Genomic DNA, 19534 nt, shown 5'->3' with positions numbered 1-19534 from the left:
ATGAGATTTTTAGATGATAAAGAATCTGAAAAAGGTCACAGGTAAATCAGGGAATGGACTAACTTAGCAAAATCAAAAACGTATCTCAAGGTTAGAAGTAAACTACAGTATTTTAATCACATTTGACAAGATATTAAAGAAGTTGAATTAAAGTCTAATAGGAGGAATATTCTATTAGCATTAAAACATATTGATTTAAAATATCAAGTAACTGCATAAAGAAATAATTTTAAGTACTATGCAGCCTATTTTTTAGTTTTTGTTATAGACAACTAGCTAGTAAGTTGCATAATTAATGTAATACACAGTGCAGTCAAGGGAAGTGTCACTGAATGAATGATCTAACAAAAAAAGATAATTTGTAATGAGGAATTGCTTATTGGCTGGAGCAATGTTCAATATATTTTGTCTATAGTAAGCACCCATAAATATAACACACCAGATACTTCTATTTCCTTTTTGTTTTTTTGAGAAATTAGTGATAAACTAGAAAAAAATGGCAGCTTGTCACTAGCACCTGTAGCCGACTTTTGGGTTACTGCTATATGATCAACTAGTGGAATTTTACTGTCACTCATATAATGACCCATGGCTTCAAAGTGCATAGAACATTTTTGCACAAATAGGTCATGAATCATACATTTTGAGATTCATGGTTTGGTCATGCTAACCAATAGATCATGACTCACTTCAATTACTAAACTGAAATCTTTCCTAATAATGTACAAGGAAAGTACTACAACTGTAAATGCAACTTCGAAACAATGTTAAAAAAAAACAATTACTGCTACATTTTTCAAAGAAACAATAAAACAAATGGAAAGTGAGCACAGATTCTACCACCATCCATACCAATGTTTATTGAAAATTAGAATGCTGTTCTACAAACATGTTTTACACTATATGCAGACTGGAACACTATGTACAACTTACGAAGTGGTACATACTGACTGCCAAATATATTAACTTAAGGTTTTATTTTTATAATATTCCAAATGTACTTTAAATTCTAACAGCAAAGGAGTTTGTTTTATTTTCCCTTTCTACTTCTGTATCTAATTCTTCATTGGTGGAGCCAAATTAAAGTCAATATCACCACTCATCATAGCCTGTAAAGGAAAAGGTACAAGAAATTTAAAAACCACATGGGCAATAAATACATGACAATATATTCTTGCAATGTCAGCAACAAAGAAAACAACCAACCATTCTTTTTTAAGTCAGTAACCTTTAATAAATTATGTATCAATTATTAATATTTACTAGGTAGGAAAGTGTAAAAATATCTTTGCATTTTACATCAGTTTAATTAATATTAACATTAATGAGTGCATAGCATACAGTGTAAGTACTGAACATCAATAATAGAAAAATTGTTACACATTATCTATTGTAGAAAAGAAAAATATTAATTGTAAATTTTCTTCAACATCATGATAAAATTAATATAACAATAGAAATCACCAATAAACATTCTTAAAAATAACACAAAGATGATCAATTTAATAGTAAAAATAACATTACTTTTTATCTGTTTTTTTATTTAGTATTGTTCAATTGTGTTAAAAGATACTTCTACCATAAACGCAATTTTGGTAACTACACATTTCTCATAGAAGCTATCAGTTCTTAGTTACCCAAGACTGTTATTTTAGGTAATACAGAAATGTATAGCCCAATCTATCATTCGATTTATCACTTTTCACTAAGTTATACCAGTTTCAGGGAATTCCATTAATCATCAGTAACTCTGGACAAGGGCAAATTGAAACAAGAAGACTAGGTTTCATATTGTGGTGGAACACATGTCACATGCATGGTGTTTTAAGATGTCAAAGCAGCAGAAATACCGGGATCAATCCTGGGCTTAGAAAAATCCAAACAACATAAATCAGAAAACTCTTCTTCCTGCCAAATCTGATTAAAAAGAATCAGAAGATCAAGAGAGGTAGGAGAGAGACAGCACAGCATCTCATATTGAACATCTGGTTTGACTAATAATCAGTCAGACAAATGATGCAGAGCAAGTTTCAGTTCCAAAAAAGTGAATGGTCAGTTATGATAAAAAAATAATAATCAGGTCAAAAAGAAAGTGGGAATATTAAGGCTAATGTCTCGATGAACAAAAAGGCAGGAGAACAGGTGAAGGTGTTAGAGTGGTGGGAAAAGGACTGTCAAAAAATTGGAAATTTCCTGCAAGTCGGTCATTTCTTCATCATTAGATTGCAAGATTGAAAAGGGTTGGAACATGAATTTCCTATTCTTCTTATGAATCTTATCTTCAATCTGCTAGTGGTGAAAGAAATGCTGGAAGTGTATTTAATCTAAGACTCCTTCTGGTTTTGAACCTGACCTGCTGGCCATAGACCTTTAGAAAAGCTATATAGTTGGAAAAGTGGGATGTTTGTGAAAGATATCCCAGGTCCATTTCTAAACCTGTCATGCTTTTTGCCAGTTAGGTGACCACACCGTAGAAGATGAGACCATAAAAAAAATGTGTTGAGCTTCCATTTCCAATGTGGTGCAAGAATTACTTGACAATCAACGCAAGCAATTTCCTTTGGAATTATGGAAAATTATCACTGCCTTGTGGATCACTGTCCACCTTCCAAGGAAAAGAAGGAAAGAAAAAAGGTGAAGAAATGGACATATTACCACAATTTTACCAAATTTCATATTATGAGCATGGAAATAGTTATATCTGCAGTATTGAAGAGAAAAAGCTATGATTTGAGAGCAGGCTCTCCTATCACTTTTTTCTATCAACCTAGAGTGCATTGAGTCCATTTTAATTACCCTTTCTGGCTCAAAGGGTCACTCAGGTAAGTTTGAGTGTAAACTCACAACTCAACTTTAAAAATCTACTTCAAAAATATAATTTGAACTTCAACAATTTTTACTACAAATTTCATAAAATTGATATTTTAGAATGCATATTTAGTTTATTAGAAAAATAGCATTTATCTCATATTTTTAAATGTCTAAACTGTAAACATCTCACCTCAACATTTTTTTAAATTTATTTTTGCTGGTTCAAATTTCCAAATTTTCAGTTAACTTAACATTTATTTCATACTTATATAAGTTCTGCTTCTTCAACTATGAATTTATTCATTGAATTCATTTTTAATGTACTGCTCATGGCAAGCCTTGTTGCAGTTATTTTTTTTAAGGCCCCCTGAATAGGGTACAAGCAAATTTGAAGTTAATTATAATTAATACATATTAAGTTAATTACAGAATACGAGCTAATTATTCAAAGTAAATTAGAATATGATGCATCTAACTTTTAAGGATATGTTGAAATTAATCGATTTTATAATAATTATTTAATTGTACAACATTGCAAGTAAGAATGAATTAGGTACATAAAAAACAATATAGTTACTGTACGACATTACGGAAGTATGCCAAAACATTACCCCAAAATAGTTTTTCCTTGTTTTGGCGAAAGCAGAATCTCTAATTACATCTTCATAATCTATTTGCCTAAGCAGTCTTTTCTGAGCAAGGAGAGGGCATTTAAGCATTCATTTAACATCAAAGCATGCAATTAATTTTTTACTCTAGCCATTTTAGAAAAAGCTCTCTCTGCACTGAATTTGTGGCAGGTAGGCATAAGTATATTCTTAATGCCATGTCTATGTTAAGAAATATAGATTCAAGTTTGTTTTTTCTGATTGCTTTGATGCATTGTTGGGCGGATGGTGTTCCACTATTAAAAAAATTCGCAAACTGTACCATTTTATCAGGTAAAGAGATGTCTTAATCTGGAAAGTAAATGTCTCCCAATCTTTTAGCTGAAGCAAAAATTTCAGTGTCATCTAAATTTTTGAAATTAGTTAGAAAACCAAACTTCATTTCTATCACTATATATGCAGCAAGCCGATTGTCCAAACACATTTGTTACTTGTCAACTACTAGTGTAAAATTTTCTACGTGAAACTACCGTGTTCCAGATAAACTAATTCTACCTTCAGAAGTCTCATCATTTACCAGGTTTCTCACAGAAAGACTAGTTTCTCAGCTGTTTACAGAAAATTATTCTGAGTTATTCCCTGCATTATTTACTTAAAAAAAATTATTTTGTAGACTATTACCAATGATGTAAAGTAGTAGGGCTAACATAGAAGGACAGTCGATGGCCAAAAAAAATAAAAAATGACTACACAGGTGAGTGATATATTTCTTGTTTTTCTTATCTATTCTTTATTTATTATTATAAAAGTAACTAAAAATGTAAAAACTTAGAAACTTTTAGACTAGATAAGGTTAAATTAAGTAATATAAATGAATATAATGATAATAATAATAATAATAAAATAAAATTTTTCCACGAGGTCCAAACGCTAGAACTAACAGCTAATGAGTAGCACGAGTTTTATGAAACTTGGTTAGTGTAACATTTCTTTCATGTTACCACATATTTTCACACTTATGGTGGGAATGTTAAGAATCATGGTCCAAAAGGCAATAAAACAATAAACTTTAATTATAAACAGTTGTAAAAGGTTAAGAAGTTTTAAACTATTTAGAGTAAAGAAATGTCGTTTCCTGCTACAATTTGACATAATTCTAGAAAGAAAAAAATGGTAATTTTTATTTATTTTGCACTTTTTTATGGTGGTTACGAGGTCGACCAAATTGATGTAGTCCATATTGAATAAGAATAGAATAAATAACAGATAAAATATGAAGATCTATTGAAAAAGGAAAGAGTTAAACTGATGGTTCGGATCATCAGTATGGGCCCCTCACTGCTTGGGGCCCTGACACAACTACACCACGGTTAATACGGCCCTGGCTCATAGTCCTTAGCAAGCAATTTTTAACATTGAAAATGGGCTATCACATTGAGCAAGTTACTGTCACAGAGATATTTTTGTTTGTTGAATTTCTCACAAAGCTTCTCTAGAGCTATCAGTACTAGCCATTCCTAATTTAGAAGTTATAGACTAGAGGTAAGGCAGCTACCACCAACTCTTGGGTTACTCTTTAATATCAAAGTGAGATAACCATCATATTGTGATGCCACCACATCTAAAAGGGCAAGCATTTATAGGGATGGGGGTTTGATCCCTTGAGCTGCAGATTGTAAGCTCAGCACTACAAGGCCATGCTATGGTAAAGAATACAAACATGCCACATGGAAATTACTCGCAGGGTTAAAAGTTCTGTAGTACAGTCAATCATAAAGCAGCTTGAAGACAAAATTCTTTTAAATATCCTTAAACATTTAGAACACAAGTTTTTGGTTGCTTTTTTATAGTTATAGTTAATGAAAATGTTATTTTTGTACCTGATAATGTTTTTGTGTTATACAAAGTCTGTTGGCAAGCTACAAGAATATTCTTCTATGACAAAACATTAGCTAAAGATACATAGGTTTATTAAGTTTGGTAGACTAGGTTTGTGCAACAAAATATTTTTATTGAATATATATTAAGTTTATTGTATTCAAACAACATACCTAAATACAATAACTTCTTATTTACAGAAAACAAGCTATGTGTATAACTAGTTAGTTATAAACTGATCTCAAATAAACACATTACTGTCAAAATACCATGCTATGACACCTGATAAAGTTAACAGTGATGACATTTTGATGTTACTGATAATTCTTTGTCAGGCTTTCCATACTTGTATTATTTTATAGAAAGGAATTGAATGTTTCAATTAGCTAAATAAAGTATCAAAATAGATAATTTAATGAACAGCAAATAAGTTAAAACTGATTGAATATCTAAAACTTTCTGATGTTTAACAAAAAAATATAAAGTATAAGATGCAAAGGAAGAGTTTTACTGTTTTTTTCAAAAATGTTTCGCAACAAATTTCAATAATTTTATAGCCTAAACGATGATACACATACTCAAATTATATGAATTTTTCAGGTAGTAAATAAGATTTAACACCATATTTAAAAGTTTTATGAAATTTGGTTAAGTATTTTCACTATAAGAAGTTAAAAATATGTTGGATGCTTTTGGCAGCCCCGAGGTCCAAAAAAGGTTAAATCTACCAAAATAATGATGTAGGGAGATGTCAACTTTTCAGTAAGATCAATATCTGCTTAATAGATCGTTTCTCCTGGTGACAGATATAAAAAAGCAGTGTGATGGTACCACCAAAAGAGATATGAATGGTAATAACTTCCAGAGATGTAGTTGGTGCTATAGTCGTAGAAGAAGTATGCTGGCTGATCAACATATGCTACATATGAATTTATGTCAATAAGTTTACTATCAAGCTGTAGATTATAATTCAAATTTTAGTATTGTACATTATTCAATTTCTTAATTCAAAAGTAAATACTAAATAACACACCTAAACATTGATTTATGTGTGTCACGTGGTATGTTGAATGCAGAACTAGTTCAAATTAGATGTTTGTGATGTCAAAAATACAAAGTTTATAGTTTTGTACAAATTAGGAACTCAAATTATCAATATTGACAAGCTAGAATATAAAATAAGAACCTCCTATCTTTTCTATTTGCTGAGATATCGCTCATATACTGAATCAAACACAGTGAATCCGCTCATTTCTTTCCATTTTTGGAAATGCTCCCTTATATACACTTACTTCTGTATACGACATGTGAATACCAATCAAAAGCTCAGAATGTCCCCCTAGTGGCTTTCTCAGCCAATTTCAAGTATTTTGACATCATCTTCTTCTTTTGAAACAAGACTTCAAGAAGATAGGTTGAGTCTTTAGTCTGCTCAAAATTTCATATTTTTTAGACCAAAATACAGCTTAGTTACTAAGCTTGATAAATTATAGTGGAATTATATGGCATCGATATAGTAATTTATGATTTTTTGATTATTCAACTGCATATATAAAACCTAAAAAAAAAATTTTGTTTCACATCTTCCACATGCAAAATTTTAAAAGGCTAAGCAACCAAGTAGAAAGGTCATAACTAGATGATATAATTGTTTGCTTTACTTCTTTATTTAGAGTTCTATGTTTTACGAAAAACAAGTAAGAACGTATTTGTAAATAGTAATAATATATAATGTATAATAATTGAAATCTGACTATTTTACAAAATACTAGTCCATTAAAACACAGCCAAGACAGCTCACTTTGTAAACAGTAAAAGTCAGTTTCATATTATTGGATATGGTAACATGAGTGCACGTGCGCCATGTCATTGTGACTTCTGTATTGTTAGCCAGGCATGGCTGAAAGGTCAATATATATATATATATAAAAATGTAAAATGGTATGAGAGTTAAGTTTAGTCTAAACATTTATGTTTTCATGTTATAATTTGTAGTCATTCCAAAAGAAAGAAAGCATAATTCATATTTATTTCCTAATTTTTTTATGGTGTTTATGAGATTAGTCAAATCGATTGAACCCGAGACTTGTTAGTGAAAATAACAGATAAAATATAAAGTTCTTTCTTATGAAACATTTGATAGTATCTGGACATTTTAAAGATTTTGCATGAGAAATTTAAAATTTTCTGATGAATAAGTGTTTTTAATCTTAAAATGAAAATTACTTTGCATGTTGGATAGGGAACATGTGCAAAAAAAAAAGGCATGAGAGAAACATTACTTAACAAACCTTACGATTTAATAAGAAAATGATATTTTGCATATGAAAGCCTTGGCAAGTTTACTGATAATCTGCCAAATTTCATAAACATACACTTAATAATTTAAAAGTTATAGCATGAAAACTATAACACGCACAAAATGGTTACAATGTCAGTCTCAGAGACCGAGCACGTGCTGAAAGAGTTAATGTTGACAGTATCAACAATTTTCAGAAATGGCTTCTGTAGGATAGTAATAATTAATCAAGGTCTTGATGACATTAAATGAAGCCCAGGTAGGAAGCATTTTATTTTGATTTTTAATAAATTTTTTTTAATCAGTAATACACCTATCAATCTTCACAGACTTTGTCCAGGATGGAATGGACAGATCTATATCAAGTGGCCTGTATTCCACTGAGGAAGTAAGAGACTGAATAATGGTCTTACACTTTTATAAAAACTGATTCAGGGATGGGCTCGATTCATAAAATCTATTTGTCCATGGTTATCTGTTTGTATCCTAGTGTGAGAAGTGTGACATTTTTTCTCTAGGCATCCCCTCTTCTCTAATTTATTCACCACCCCTCCAATAAGTATGAAATTTAATGTAAAGTACTCACTATAATGTCAACATCGCTCATACAAAGCATAATTTTCCTAGACTGCAATCTAGAGCCACAAATATAAAATCAAACCCCTCTTTCCACACCCACCTGTCACATCCTCTCTTTCAGGATTTGTTAATAGTTCTCTTTTATGTTTAATACTATATCATTTATAACTAAGGTTTTCATCTATCAAATGACATATTATATTATGTTGTTTTCTGTAAAGGGAATTGTCAATTACTCTTCTAGTACAAGCTTCATTCCCATGGAAGAGACATCAACTAGCTTGTATGAATTTGTAACAGCTCTTGTCCCATGGTTAGAAAGCCAGAAAAATTGTGATAGTTATGGGACATTGTCTGCTTTTAGCATGATATTATTCATGTTATTTGATGCATTATTTAATTAAATAAAAATTATTTAGTGCACTACTACCATCAGTGTAAAAAAAGTAGGGTTATATGTCATTGACAGTGGTCATAAAAAAAAAAGAAGGCCCAGGTACATACTTGAAATATTTCTTGTTTTTCATGTGTATTCTTCATTTATTATTATTATTATAAAAGTAACTAAAACGTAAGAACTCATCGTGGCCTAGATAAAACAACCTCGTGGGCCAAACATTGCATGTGGCTGCTTCAAAGTATAAGGGCTTGATACTAAGGCAGCTGTTGCTCTAACCAACAGTTGTAGCTATCATGGTCTTTGCAACCACAACAAACAATGAGAGATGGCCAGATGTTTTGGTGTGTCCAAACTGCTAACAGTATGAAATATCTGAGAGAGTTTTGAATACATGGCTTGATCCTGCATTTAAATACACTGCTTTACAATTGTGACTGTGAAACTGAAAACACCAAATGGTTCAATTGTATTCTACTTTACCATATGCAGATTCACTCAAACACTTGAAATATCTTAAATGGACAGTCAAGTCTTGTGGGTCAAATGTATGTTTAAGGGGTATCTCAACAAAAAGTACATACCTAATGGCTTTCGTGTTTGTCCTGTAGTCATTATATTTCAACTAGCAGATTGCAGCTCTTAACACCTTTACTGGATTTTAAAAGTCAGCAAGCTCCTCTAAGCCCTTTTGTATGAATCAAGGAAGACGTCTTGAAAATAAGTTTCTGATAATAATGCAAATTAGAAATTGAGGTACAGTAGTAGACAAAGATACTTTGTGCCTTCAGAATCATATATACATGATCATTTACCGGTTATTTTTTCTTATTGTTTGAGTATCCATAAGGAAAAAGAAAAATTCTGGAGTCCAACGACCCCCCCATTCATCATGGAATTCTACACTGGGGATGATACTGTCAAAAGCAGTACTGTCAGTAACACCAGGGTTTTATAGAAACTATACCCAAACATCAGAAACACACACAATTCCCACAAACCTACTAAGAATGTCCAATACTGTCACACAGCTGATCCTACTAGAATCCTCTCTGCCCCTTCACAGGTGCCACATATAGCTAACACATTAGTAGAAGTTTGGATCCCAATGAAATTAAGCTGCAGAACCTTCCCAGAAAGGTACGCTCACCACAAACAGGAATCCATGTTGAGTAGTAAAATTTAGTCATTTTTCTTTCAATGATGGAAGACTGATGCACGTAACTACTGTATATATCTGATTTAGAACATAAGATAAAAACACACTCAAAAATAATTCATTCAAATAAAGAAAATATATTTTTAAAAAATGCCAGTAGGTACAATTCTGGTTAGTGCTATGGAATTTGCTATTTTGTTGTTTAACTTCTATGTATTTGTGATAAATATGCAAGATGAAATACAGATTGAATTTAAAATTCTATATACTTACATAAGCTACTGATCCAATAAAAAATCCTGTTCCCAGCAGAAGTTGGATGTTGTATTTGGTTTGTTTCTTATTATATACTTCTTGCCAAGATCCTGAAGGAACTGGGAGATCATTCATAGATGGAGGCTTATAGTGGGTTGGTGCATGTCCTGCCATTCCTCGTTTGCATTGTCCTATAAAAAAAATTTTTTTTCAGTTGATAATATAAACTGTTTAAAAAATAACTTCACAAAAGACACAATGATTTATTATGAATGTATACTTCACTTATATTTTTTTTATGGATAACTTTTCAAGCCAAGACTTTATCAGGTCTAATTCTATGATTGATTGTTTTTGTGGATGGAGAGGCTAACTGTCAATCATTAACTTGGTTTGTTATGTTTGATCTTTTTTTTAACAATATGAGAATACATGTCTATGTGATATCTACATTAGTTATTCCTCAAGACTCAAGGTCCTGATGGCTTATACATACATGTGCACATTAGACATAGGCAATTAATTTGATTAACTGATTACACTATAAGCATGAGCATTGATCACATAGATTAGTGCCACATAAAAATCATCAGTTAATTGAAATTATGATCAAGTCAGTTTGACATGGTAACAATCAACTAACATTTCCAATTATGATAGTTTTTAATTATTCCAAGTATCTAAGTAATGAAAATATCACCATTATGAATTTATTATTATTTTAAAATAATTCAAGTTTGTTCAAGTTAATCAATTAATTGCTGATACAAATAATAACTTTTGGGTCTTTTTGGCTCCCTTTGCACTAAAATATTGTGTACAAAATTAATTTTATACCCATAATTAGGAAGACGTGCAATTTCACTAATTTTTGGAAAGGCAAATTACATACCCAACTCTTCCCTTGGTGAAAGCCAAATATATTCATTTAAAGTCTACATGTAAAAGTGAACTCTCATTCCAGTCCATAATGGGCTTTCTTTTTGAAGATCTTGTAATGTACTTCAGACATTTTACATTAAACATTTTGCAAGTTATTTTAAGGAGATTGCACTCTTGGTCATTTTTCTCTTGAAAACATGGAAAATATGTACAAATTGGCTAAAAATGAGCAAAATATGTGCAGGGATTTTCATTACCATTCATTCTCCAATAACATTGTTGTAAGACAGGGAAAGTGGATTGGAAGCGAGTAAGGGCAGAAGTCAAGTTGAGAAACTTAATATAAATGGTAAAGCAGTTGTGTCACTTCTTGTTCAAAACAGCCCATTTCACAGTAGAGATGTGGTTAAGGTTTATGCTGTCTGAATTTGATATGTTTAATGCATTAAATTCAATAATACTCTTAAATTTTGTTTCTACAAAAAACTATATTCTACACCAAGAAGTAGGAAATATACTAAAAATATTTTAATTATGATATATTTCTCTAATTCAGGCTTAAGTGCTTATTCTAACTTTAGTATAACCAGAAGTTAAATGTTGTGAATCAGAAAAGAGCAGAAAACTTAAATGGCAGCAATATCTATATTCTTCACATTGAAGCTGGATATTTTATTACTATATATTTTGGTTATTATGGGAAACATGACAAAATGGTGAAACTGTTATTGTGGTGCAAGTTTTCTTCAAACTCAACAATTTACAATAGCTACTGCAGTAATGATATACAGGTTATTCTACAAGATATTTTTAATTTTCAATATTTGGAAAAGTTTAATATGAATTTTGTTTGCTTTTCAACTACTAAGTTAGCACATCAAAGTTCATCATCAGGTCAACTTATTTAGGAGGAGATGTGTCCACAGACAAAGTTTTGCTTGATACTGGATATTTACTGCACCTCTATTCTCCTCTACCTCTAACAAATAAGACAAGTTTATGGTCACTTTGTATCTCAAGTATTTATGTCAACAGATGCCTGTTCACTTGGATGTAGTAGTGCTTAATTGTCTTAATGTAGTTTTGTTCATATAAAAGTGTAAACTCAATCCTTGGAAATAAGTATATAAAACTTATTTTAACTCGTTCCTAATAGTTATCTCAGTAGTCACTGTTCTGTTTAGTGTTTTTCTGACTTATATTTGATGTCACAATGTTTACATTCATCAAGAAAAATTCAGTAGCTCTGGTAGTTAGCATACCTTTTCATGTACGTTTGTGTGTAAAATATATACAGATTTGGGTCAGGATGGACTAAATTGAATATGCTTGCATCCTATAGGTGCACAACAATTAGTTTTTTTTTAATATATTTTCAGAGGAGATTAAATCAAAATACAAAATTGGCATATTATGACCATTATAGAAAAACTAATCATGATAGCACATGCAAAATAATCAAAATTGCCAAACTGTATTTGGCTCCTATTACTTATTATACTGTTGTTGCTCATAAATTCTATAATAATATATTCAGAAGAAGACTGCCACTTTCACCAATCTCTTGATTTTCCTTAATGCTTTGAGGCAGGAAGAATCACTTAGGATACACACCTCAACATTATAACTTCAATAAGGAATGTAAGTGTAACTCTGTTCCATGAATTTCTTTAATTAAACTTTTAATAAGTTATATTTAAACAATAAAGAATATTTATTTCACAAATTAAAATTGAAAAAAAACAATTCAAACATACTTCATCTTTCATAAAACTTGGTGTGAACTGTAAACATCACACTTCTAGATTTTTTATCTTTTTTCCTATTTCTAAAGTTTATTTCTCCCAATCAACATTTTCTGTTAGCTTGATGTTTATGTTATGCTTTTACACCTTCTGTTTGATCGAAAAATGTTTTTCACTAATACTTTAGCTGAAAATACAATAGTATTGTGTGAAAATCAGTCAAAAACTTAAAAAGTTTCATGCTAGTTTTGTCAACTATAATAAAAGTAATAAAGCAGCTTGAAGACAATTTTAAAAACCTCCTTAAAAGATTTTTCTTTGTTTCCTGATGATTTTTTTTTTTTGCATGTTATTAAATATTACTACATTTATTGGTAGGTTACAAGAATATTCTTTTATAACAAGAAAACACCAAATACAGATATTAGTGAGTACAATAGGCTAGGTCTATGTTGGCAAACCAATCAGATGACACAAATCCCCCTTTTTCTGTAATATAGAATACAATATAAATTACTCTGTAAAGAAGCTACCAATGTCAAAATATCAACCTATGACACCTGGTAAAGAATGGTGATACCATTTTGAAAAATGAGAACATCTGTCACTGATAATTTTGAGTCTTACTATATACGTATGGTTTATAGTGGGATTAGTCTGCTTTTCTAATAATGAGTGAATTCTTAAAGCTCCTCAGTTGAGTATTAAGGTGATAAATTGAAATAAGTAAAATTTTTGAAGATTTATGAGCAGCTGTGAAATTCTTTGTTATATCACAACATGATTAATCTATAGTGTCATGTTAAACTGGAAGTAAATAAAAGCATAAAGTTCAGTTAATCTCAAATGATCTATTTAAATAGTAACAAAGATTACTACAAAAATATTTAATATTCCTTAGCAAACAATGTTATAGTGAAAGGTTAATTATATTTAATACAAATTACATGATTATCTGTATCAATTTATCAATATTTGAAACTATACATTTGAGGAAATCACAAGGAATCCCAAGTTTTATGTGGAGTTTCTAAACATTACGGGGCACTCCAAGAGGTCTTGTGAAAATTTGTAGGGAGAAACCCATGAAACAATATTAGTCATATTTTCAGCTTGTTAAAGGCTTCATATAATGTTGTGTATATGACAAATGTTCATGTACAACAGATTAGAATTAATAAAATAATTCAATACTAAATTGTTGTAACCTTAGATTTTTTGTCAGGTTAAACAAAGGGTAGTTTGAAAATGATTTTACAAACACCAAAAACAAGTTAAAAACAGGAATATAACCTCTTGTAAGAACAATCATTTACTAGAATGCAATCAATTAATAAGCTCAACAGTCAACTGATTAGGAAATTACAAATCACTGAACTCTACAAAATGTAAAGTATTCATATAAAACACCATAGCATAAATTATTTAATACAACAACTCATCTTTGGGCCTGGCCTGGTGGTTAGGGTGCTCAACTTAAATGTTCAAATCCCTGATGCCAAACATGCTTATCTTACATGGTTGCCAACTAGGCTAGCAACCTGGCTTACAAAAATAACGGCCAACCCCAAAGTAGTTGGGTTGAAGTACATAACAAAAAAAAATACAATAAAGTTAAGGGGCAAGGATCATAAAAGGATGTCAGAAATACATTTTCAGCGTAGGAAAAATATAACATCTAAATAGCTAAAGATAAAAAATACACTTAAAAACTGTTTTATATAAAAAGTTTACCATGTAATTAAATTGACTGTTATTTGATTATTACCATGCAATACTGTACCTTACTTCCATTCACATACATAGCTAGAATCCCACACTGAATAGGTGGAGGGAACCCTCTAATAAGATAATTATATGTGGGAGACTGCACCACTTCTGTACCAAATATACTCTTTGCCCAGATGTGGAAAAGGTGTGACAGATATGGGTGAAAAGTTGTGAGGTGCACATCCCAATGGGACAGAAAACAGTTGGACAGTGATTCTAACCACAATATCTTATAATTTCAATCTCCCTGGTGAACAGAATGTGGGTAAAATAAGGGATGTGCCCTAAGGTGTAAAGTGGCTAGAGCATGAGGGATCATACATGGTAAGTCAACTGCACCCAAAACTTAGCCGCTGGGAATCAATATCCATGCAGGGTAGGAAAAAGGATTATACTGTCACACCTTATTCATCTCAAGTTCAGCTGACTGGGGAAGAAATCTTACCACCAATCTGTCAACAGGGCATATGTAAGCCGAATGAAACAACATACATATATGCTTGGAGACGGCTTGAATGGGTAATAAAGAAAAACTTTAATATAAGTTTAACATAACAGCAAATGTACAATGTTTTGACAAGGTTTTGTCATCATCAGGTACTTTGGGGTACCTGATGATGACAAAACCTTGTTGAAACATTGTACATTTACTTGAGGCAAACTGAGTGAGGGACCAGGGTCACCCTGAACACCTGTGTGGGGGCTTATGTTTATTGGTTCAGCTCTAAATCCAAAACTCAACCGCTGGGAACCAACATCCATGCAGGAGTACAATGAGGGGTCCCAATCGGCACAACATGAGTATGGACAATATAGATTTGTTCAGCTCTAAATCCAAAATCGCCTAGAATCGACCTACAAGCAGGAATAGGATGAGGGATCCCAATCATTATGATGGTGCACTCCAAAGCTACAACATCCTCTTGGACAAACCCATGCAGAGAGGAAGTGTCCATTTAATGAACATCTTGTCATCTACACCAACAGAACACCACTGCCCAACTCTCAACTGAATGGAGTCTTTATTGTTTATATTGTATATATCTCGTTCAGGAGGATACCCCAATGGTCTATCGGCCCAGCAGCTTGGAACTGGAAAGTGGTAAGGACTCTCTTACTCCACTGGAAAAAATGGGGGAGAATGTGGTGGAAAGTCCAGAGGAACATTTACACTGGACACAGTGCAATGGGTGAAAAGCAGACCAAACCCAATTTATTCAATCTAAGGAATGGCAGGGATGGGCAAAAATTCCCTTCTGCTTTACCAATGAAGTCCATGGGTTAGTACAGTCCACAATGGGCATACTTATAAAAAAGATATTGCGAGGAATAATCTACAAGCAATCTTGTGGAACACTCCCATCTCTAGTTTATGTGACTGTAATGAACAGTGTGCATTTTGTGACCATGGAAATTATAAAAGTGAAATTAACATGGCCTTACAGTGCAAGTTTTAGTACAACTCTAAGTGACTGAAGTATACCTGATCAGGCATCACTCACCATTGAGTGGGATCCTGGTCAAAACATGAAACAGGACCCTGAAAAATATGTATAACAAAAGAAAGAAAACTTATCCAGTTACAGTCTCACCAAAGATAGAAGAATGGTGACAGGTGGAAGACGGTACTCCAAAGAGGAAGAAACAGCTACTCAAAGCAGATAATGGGAGGTGAACGTGTAAAATGTAATCCCCATGCTCGACAGACAAAGTAGCTCCAAAGAACAACAAGATTGAATTGCAGGTAAAAGGTAAAAATAAAGGACCAATCGATTCACAAGCCAAACCCAATGGGTAAGGGAGGAAGACAAAAAAAATCATGCACAGAGGATTAGTGAAAGTGAATGAAACTGCAGGATATGGAGTCAAGGAAAAGAAGCCTTGAAAGCAATCAAGCAACCCAGAGCATGTACGAATAGAGAAGTTCATCAGATCCAACCAAGAATAAAGGTGGAAGATGGCATAAAACAAAAATGAAAAAATGACAAAAAGAATATTCCACGAGCCCCCAAAGTGTAGGTTAGAAAAATCGATCCAGAACAAAAAGAAAATATCAAGCCTAAATAGCCAAGAAAACCAGATCTGTGCTGGCCAGGAAGGATCCATTAGAAAGACCTGACCCAGTATGACATGGATGATCAAAATCACTTTGGGAAGAAGACTGGCAAAATGAGAAAAACTAAAGTTATAAACTGGATCTAATCCTGTATGAATGGATCAACAGCCAGGGTGAGTGGATAATGACCCAGAGATAAAAAATAAAAGAGATAATTTGGAATCAATTACCCCACAGTTGGCAGAACCACCAAAAATTTGAAGATCGAGAGGCCACTCCTTGGTAGAAAGTATGTCAGGACTGAAAAGGTAATCTGCAATGAGGTTGAAAGCTTCTGGAACATGACAAACCAGGATACGTATGTCAAGTGTGTGGGTTCAAAAACAGGAATCCACTGTCTACCACAAAGGGAACAAGAACAAGTGCCCCCTTGGCAAGTAATATAAGACACCACCATCAAATAGTCAGAATGAAACATGTTTAGTCAAATCTGGGCAAGAAAAAGAAAGTGAACTAAAGCACATTGTAGACCATTGTTCTAAAGCCTCCTGCTGATCAACCCCCCCCCCCCTAATTGTTCAGATAAACATCAGGGATGAGAAACAAATCCATGGGTCATGCAGCATCTCCTGAAAAGATCACAAATGTGCCAGACCCAAAGGGAGAAGTGCTTCCAATAGAAGCCACATTCCCCAAATGCATTAAACCTCACTAGCAGTAAGACAGTAAACCATAATGGCATGGATAACAGAAAGCTCCATCAAATGCATTCATGGAGGGGAATGGATGGTCCAGACAGAAGTGGGTGTTAAGAAAGACACTCCCCAAATAGCCAAGATTGTTAGGTAGGTAACAGGAAAAACTTGTCCAACTGGAAAATCCAACCATCAGAGTTGCTTGTGTGAGAAGTAGATGAGTATGTTCTGACCACCCCCATTCAGAAGGAGCTAATTGAAGTCAAACATCCAAGTAGTGGTGTGAATATAATCCCCCAAAATGCAGGAGTCAGGTAAAATTCAGACCACCTGACAAAAGACATATGGAACCAAAACAAGCCCAAAGGGCAAGGCTACAAAACTGGTACTGAATCACATGGTGAGTAAACCTAAGAGTGTCTCAAGAAATCAAAAATAAGAATATGTACAGAGGGCATTTGCAGTTCTGCAGAAATTGCCCACCTGATTGTGAACAGAGACTACATATTAAAACAGGAAAGAAGCAAGAGTGATTGAGGTAGGACTGATCAATCCAGAACTCCAATGAGCACTGAGAAACCCATAGGTAGGACATGTAAAGGATGGGAAGGTGACAGACATGCAACATGAATAAAGATGGCAATGACTCAGAATGAAACAAGAGAGCAACAACTAAAAAAAAAGAAAAAAGAATATAGCATCACAGATACCCCACATGATGCTAAGTGCACAGGAGTAGCCCCAAAAAATGGACTGGTGGAGAAAAAGAGCCAACTGTAAGTCCCTATTAGGAGTAGATGGTAAACAAAAGGTACAAGACAGTGTCCCACCCCAGAAGATCCCAAAAGCAAAGAACCCACAAAGGCAGACAAAAATGCTCATCATGAAACAATGTCTGGAGAAGGAGGGGAAAAATTGTACTGTGAAACATGTCTAAAAAGGCTGAAGTAGGCCTAGCAGATATTGCAGTAGAGGCCTATGAAGGAATGCTATAATCAGGTGGAGGAAACTAAGAAAATCTAGGTCATCCTAAATGGGTACAGCAGTTGTAGGAGAAAGGCGAGAAATTTTGGGAGAAGGTAGGGTGGGCCCCGACTTCCACAAACTAAATTAATTGTACGAAGTATAAATTATAAAGAATTACAAAAATGAAATAGTCAACATAATATAAATTCAAGTAATTGTCTAGTGAAATAAACATATGTATAAGAAGTTGTGTGTTGTAGAAAACAAGATATTTAACCTAACTATCGATTTACCCATTAGATGAACTATAGTTAAACTGAAAATAACAGATATTTGTCCAGCCTAATTGAATAGTGCAGGACAAAGTATATCATTAAGCTTCAATTTAAAAACCCTAACCTACCAATAATACGTAAAATATCAGGAGAAGAAGTTTGTGAGGACCCCAACTCCAGGGTTCCACAAAGTTAAGATAAAGAAGTAAAAAAGGTAAATAATAATGAAAATGAAATAAACATTATATTGTAATATTAAGTAAGTTTATATTGAAAAAAACATATGTATGAGATGTAATGTTTTGAAGAAAAAAAATATAGTTAAACCTAATACACGATATACCAGTAAGATGATTTACAGGTAATCCTAAAATAACAAAAACCCATGTTAAGCCTAATCTAACATTATATGACAAAGGATACAACTAAATTCTAATTTCATCCTGAACTTGACTACAAGCACTGACCAATCTAACTAAAGTTATGTTACTGAACCCAAATAAGTATAGATAATAATATTAACAGTAAAAATATTCAAAAACCATAACAGTATAACATCTTATCTTTCCAAAGTCAGCAGACTTCAAAATGTGTGGGCTCCCAAACTTGAGTTGAGGCCCAACAAAGGTTAGCTCATTGGACAATCAATCTCCCAAAGAAGTAAAGCCAATAATTCCCCAGTCAAGGAAATATCAAGTTCCATAACAGGGTAGAAATATAAAATAATTCTACTTCAGAATAAGTTACAAATATCACTATTGTATAATAAATAGTAAACTTGTTGATAGAAATTGATATGAAGACACAAAAATAAAAAACCTTGAAGAGAGCACAAACTAAACATCTGAACACATGCACTGCTAAATTAGAAGTGATGGTTAGGTAGAATACCATAGAGTGTCATGTGGGTGGGTGGCACTACTATTGGTGGAGGTTTGTTGCATGATAATTTGCATGCAAGAATCAGTTAAACCATATTAATCAAGGGGTGCGTGGGAGTGAAAGGCTTGTGGCATGTGAAAAAAATTTGCAAACAGAGGGCAGCACTGAACGAGAATAGCTATGTATGCGAGTGGAAGTAAGGTACCTAGTTGGAAATGTATAATTCTAAAATAATAATGGTACAAAGAATTAAACTGTGGCAAAATGCTACAAGTTC

General features: G+C 32.7%; 1 protein-coding gene across 1 annotated transcript in view; it reads right to left on the bottom strand.

Moving 5' to 3' along the window:
- Positions 1–817: 817 nt before the first annotated feature.
- LOC106471557 overlaps positions 818–19534 on the bottom strand; it is a 21134-nt gene continuing 2417 nt past the window's right edge. The window contains exons 2-3 of the mRNA XM_013932164.2: positions 10005–10177; positions 818–1109 (exon numbers count right to left, since the gene is read on the bottom strand). Of these exons, the coding sequence (XP_013787618.1) occupies positions 1056–1109; positions 10005–10177 (227 nt within the window). The 3' untranslated portion in view covers positions 818–1055. The remainder of the gene's footprint in view (positions 1110–10004; positions 10178–19534) is intronic.

This window comes from Limulus polyphemus, unplaced genomic scaffold (genome assembly GCF_000517525.1).
Source record: "Limulus polyphemus unplaced genomic scaffold, Limulus_polyphemus-2.1.2 Scaffold113, whole genome shotgun sequence".
Classification (NCBI taxonomy): Eukaryota; Metazoa; Arthropoda; class Merostomata; order Xiphosura; family Limulidae; genus Limulus; species Limulus polyphemus.
This window is presented reverse-complemented; position numbering and strand designations above follow the sequence as displayed.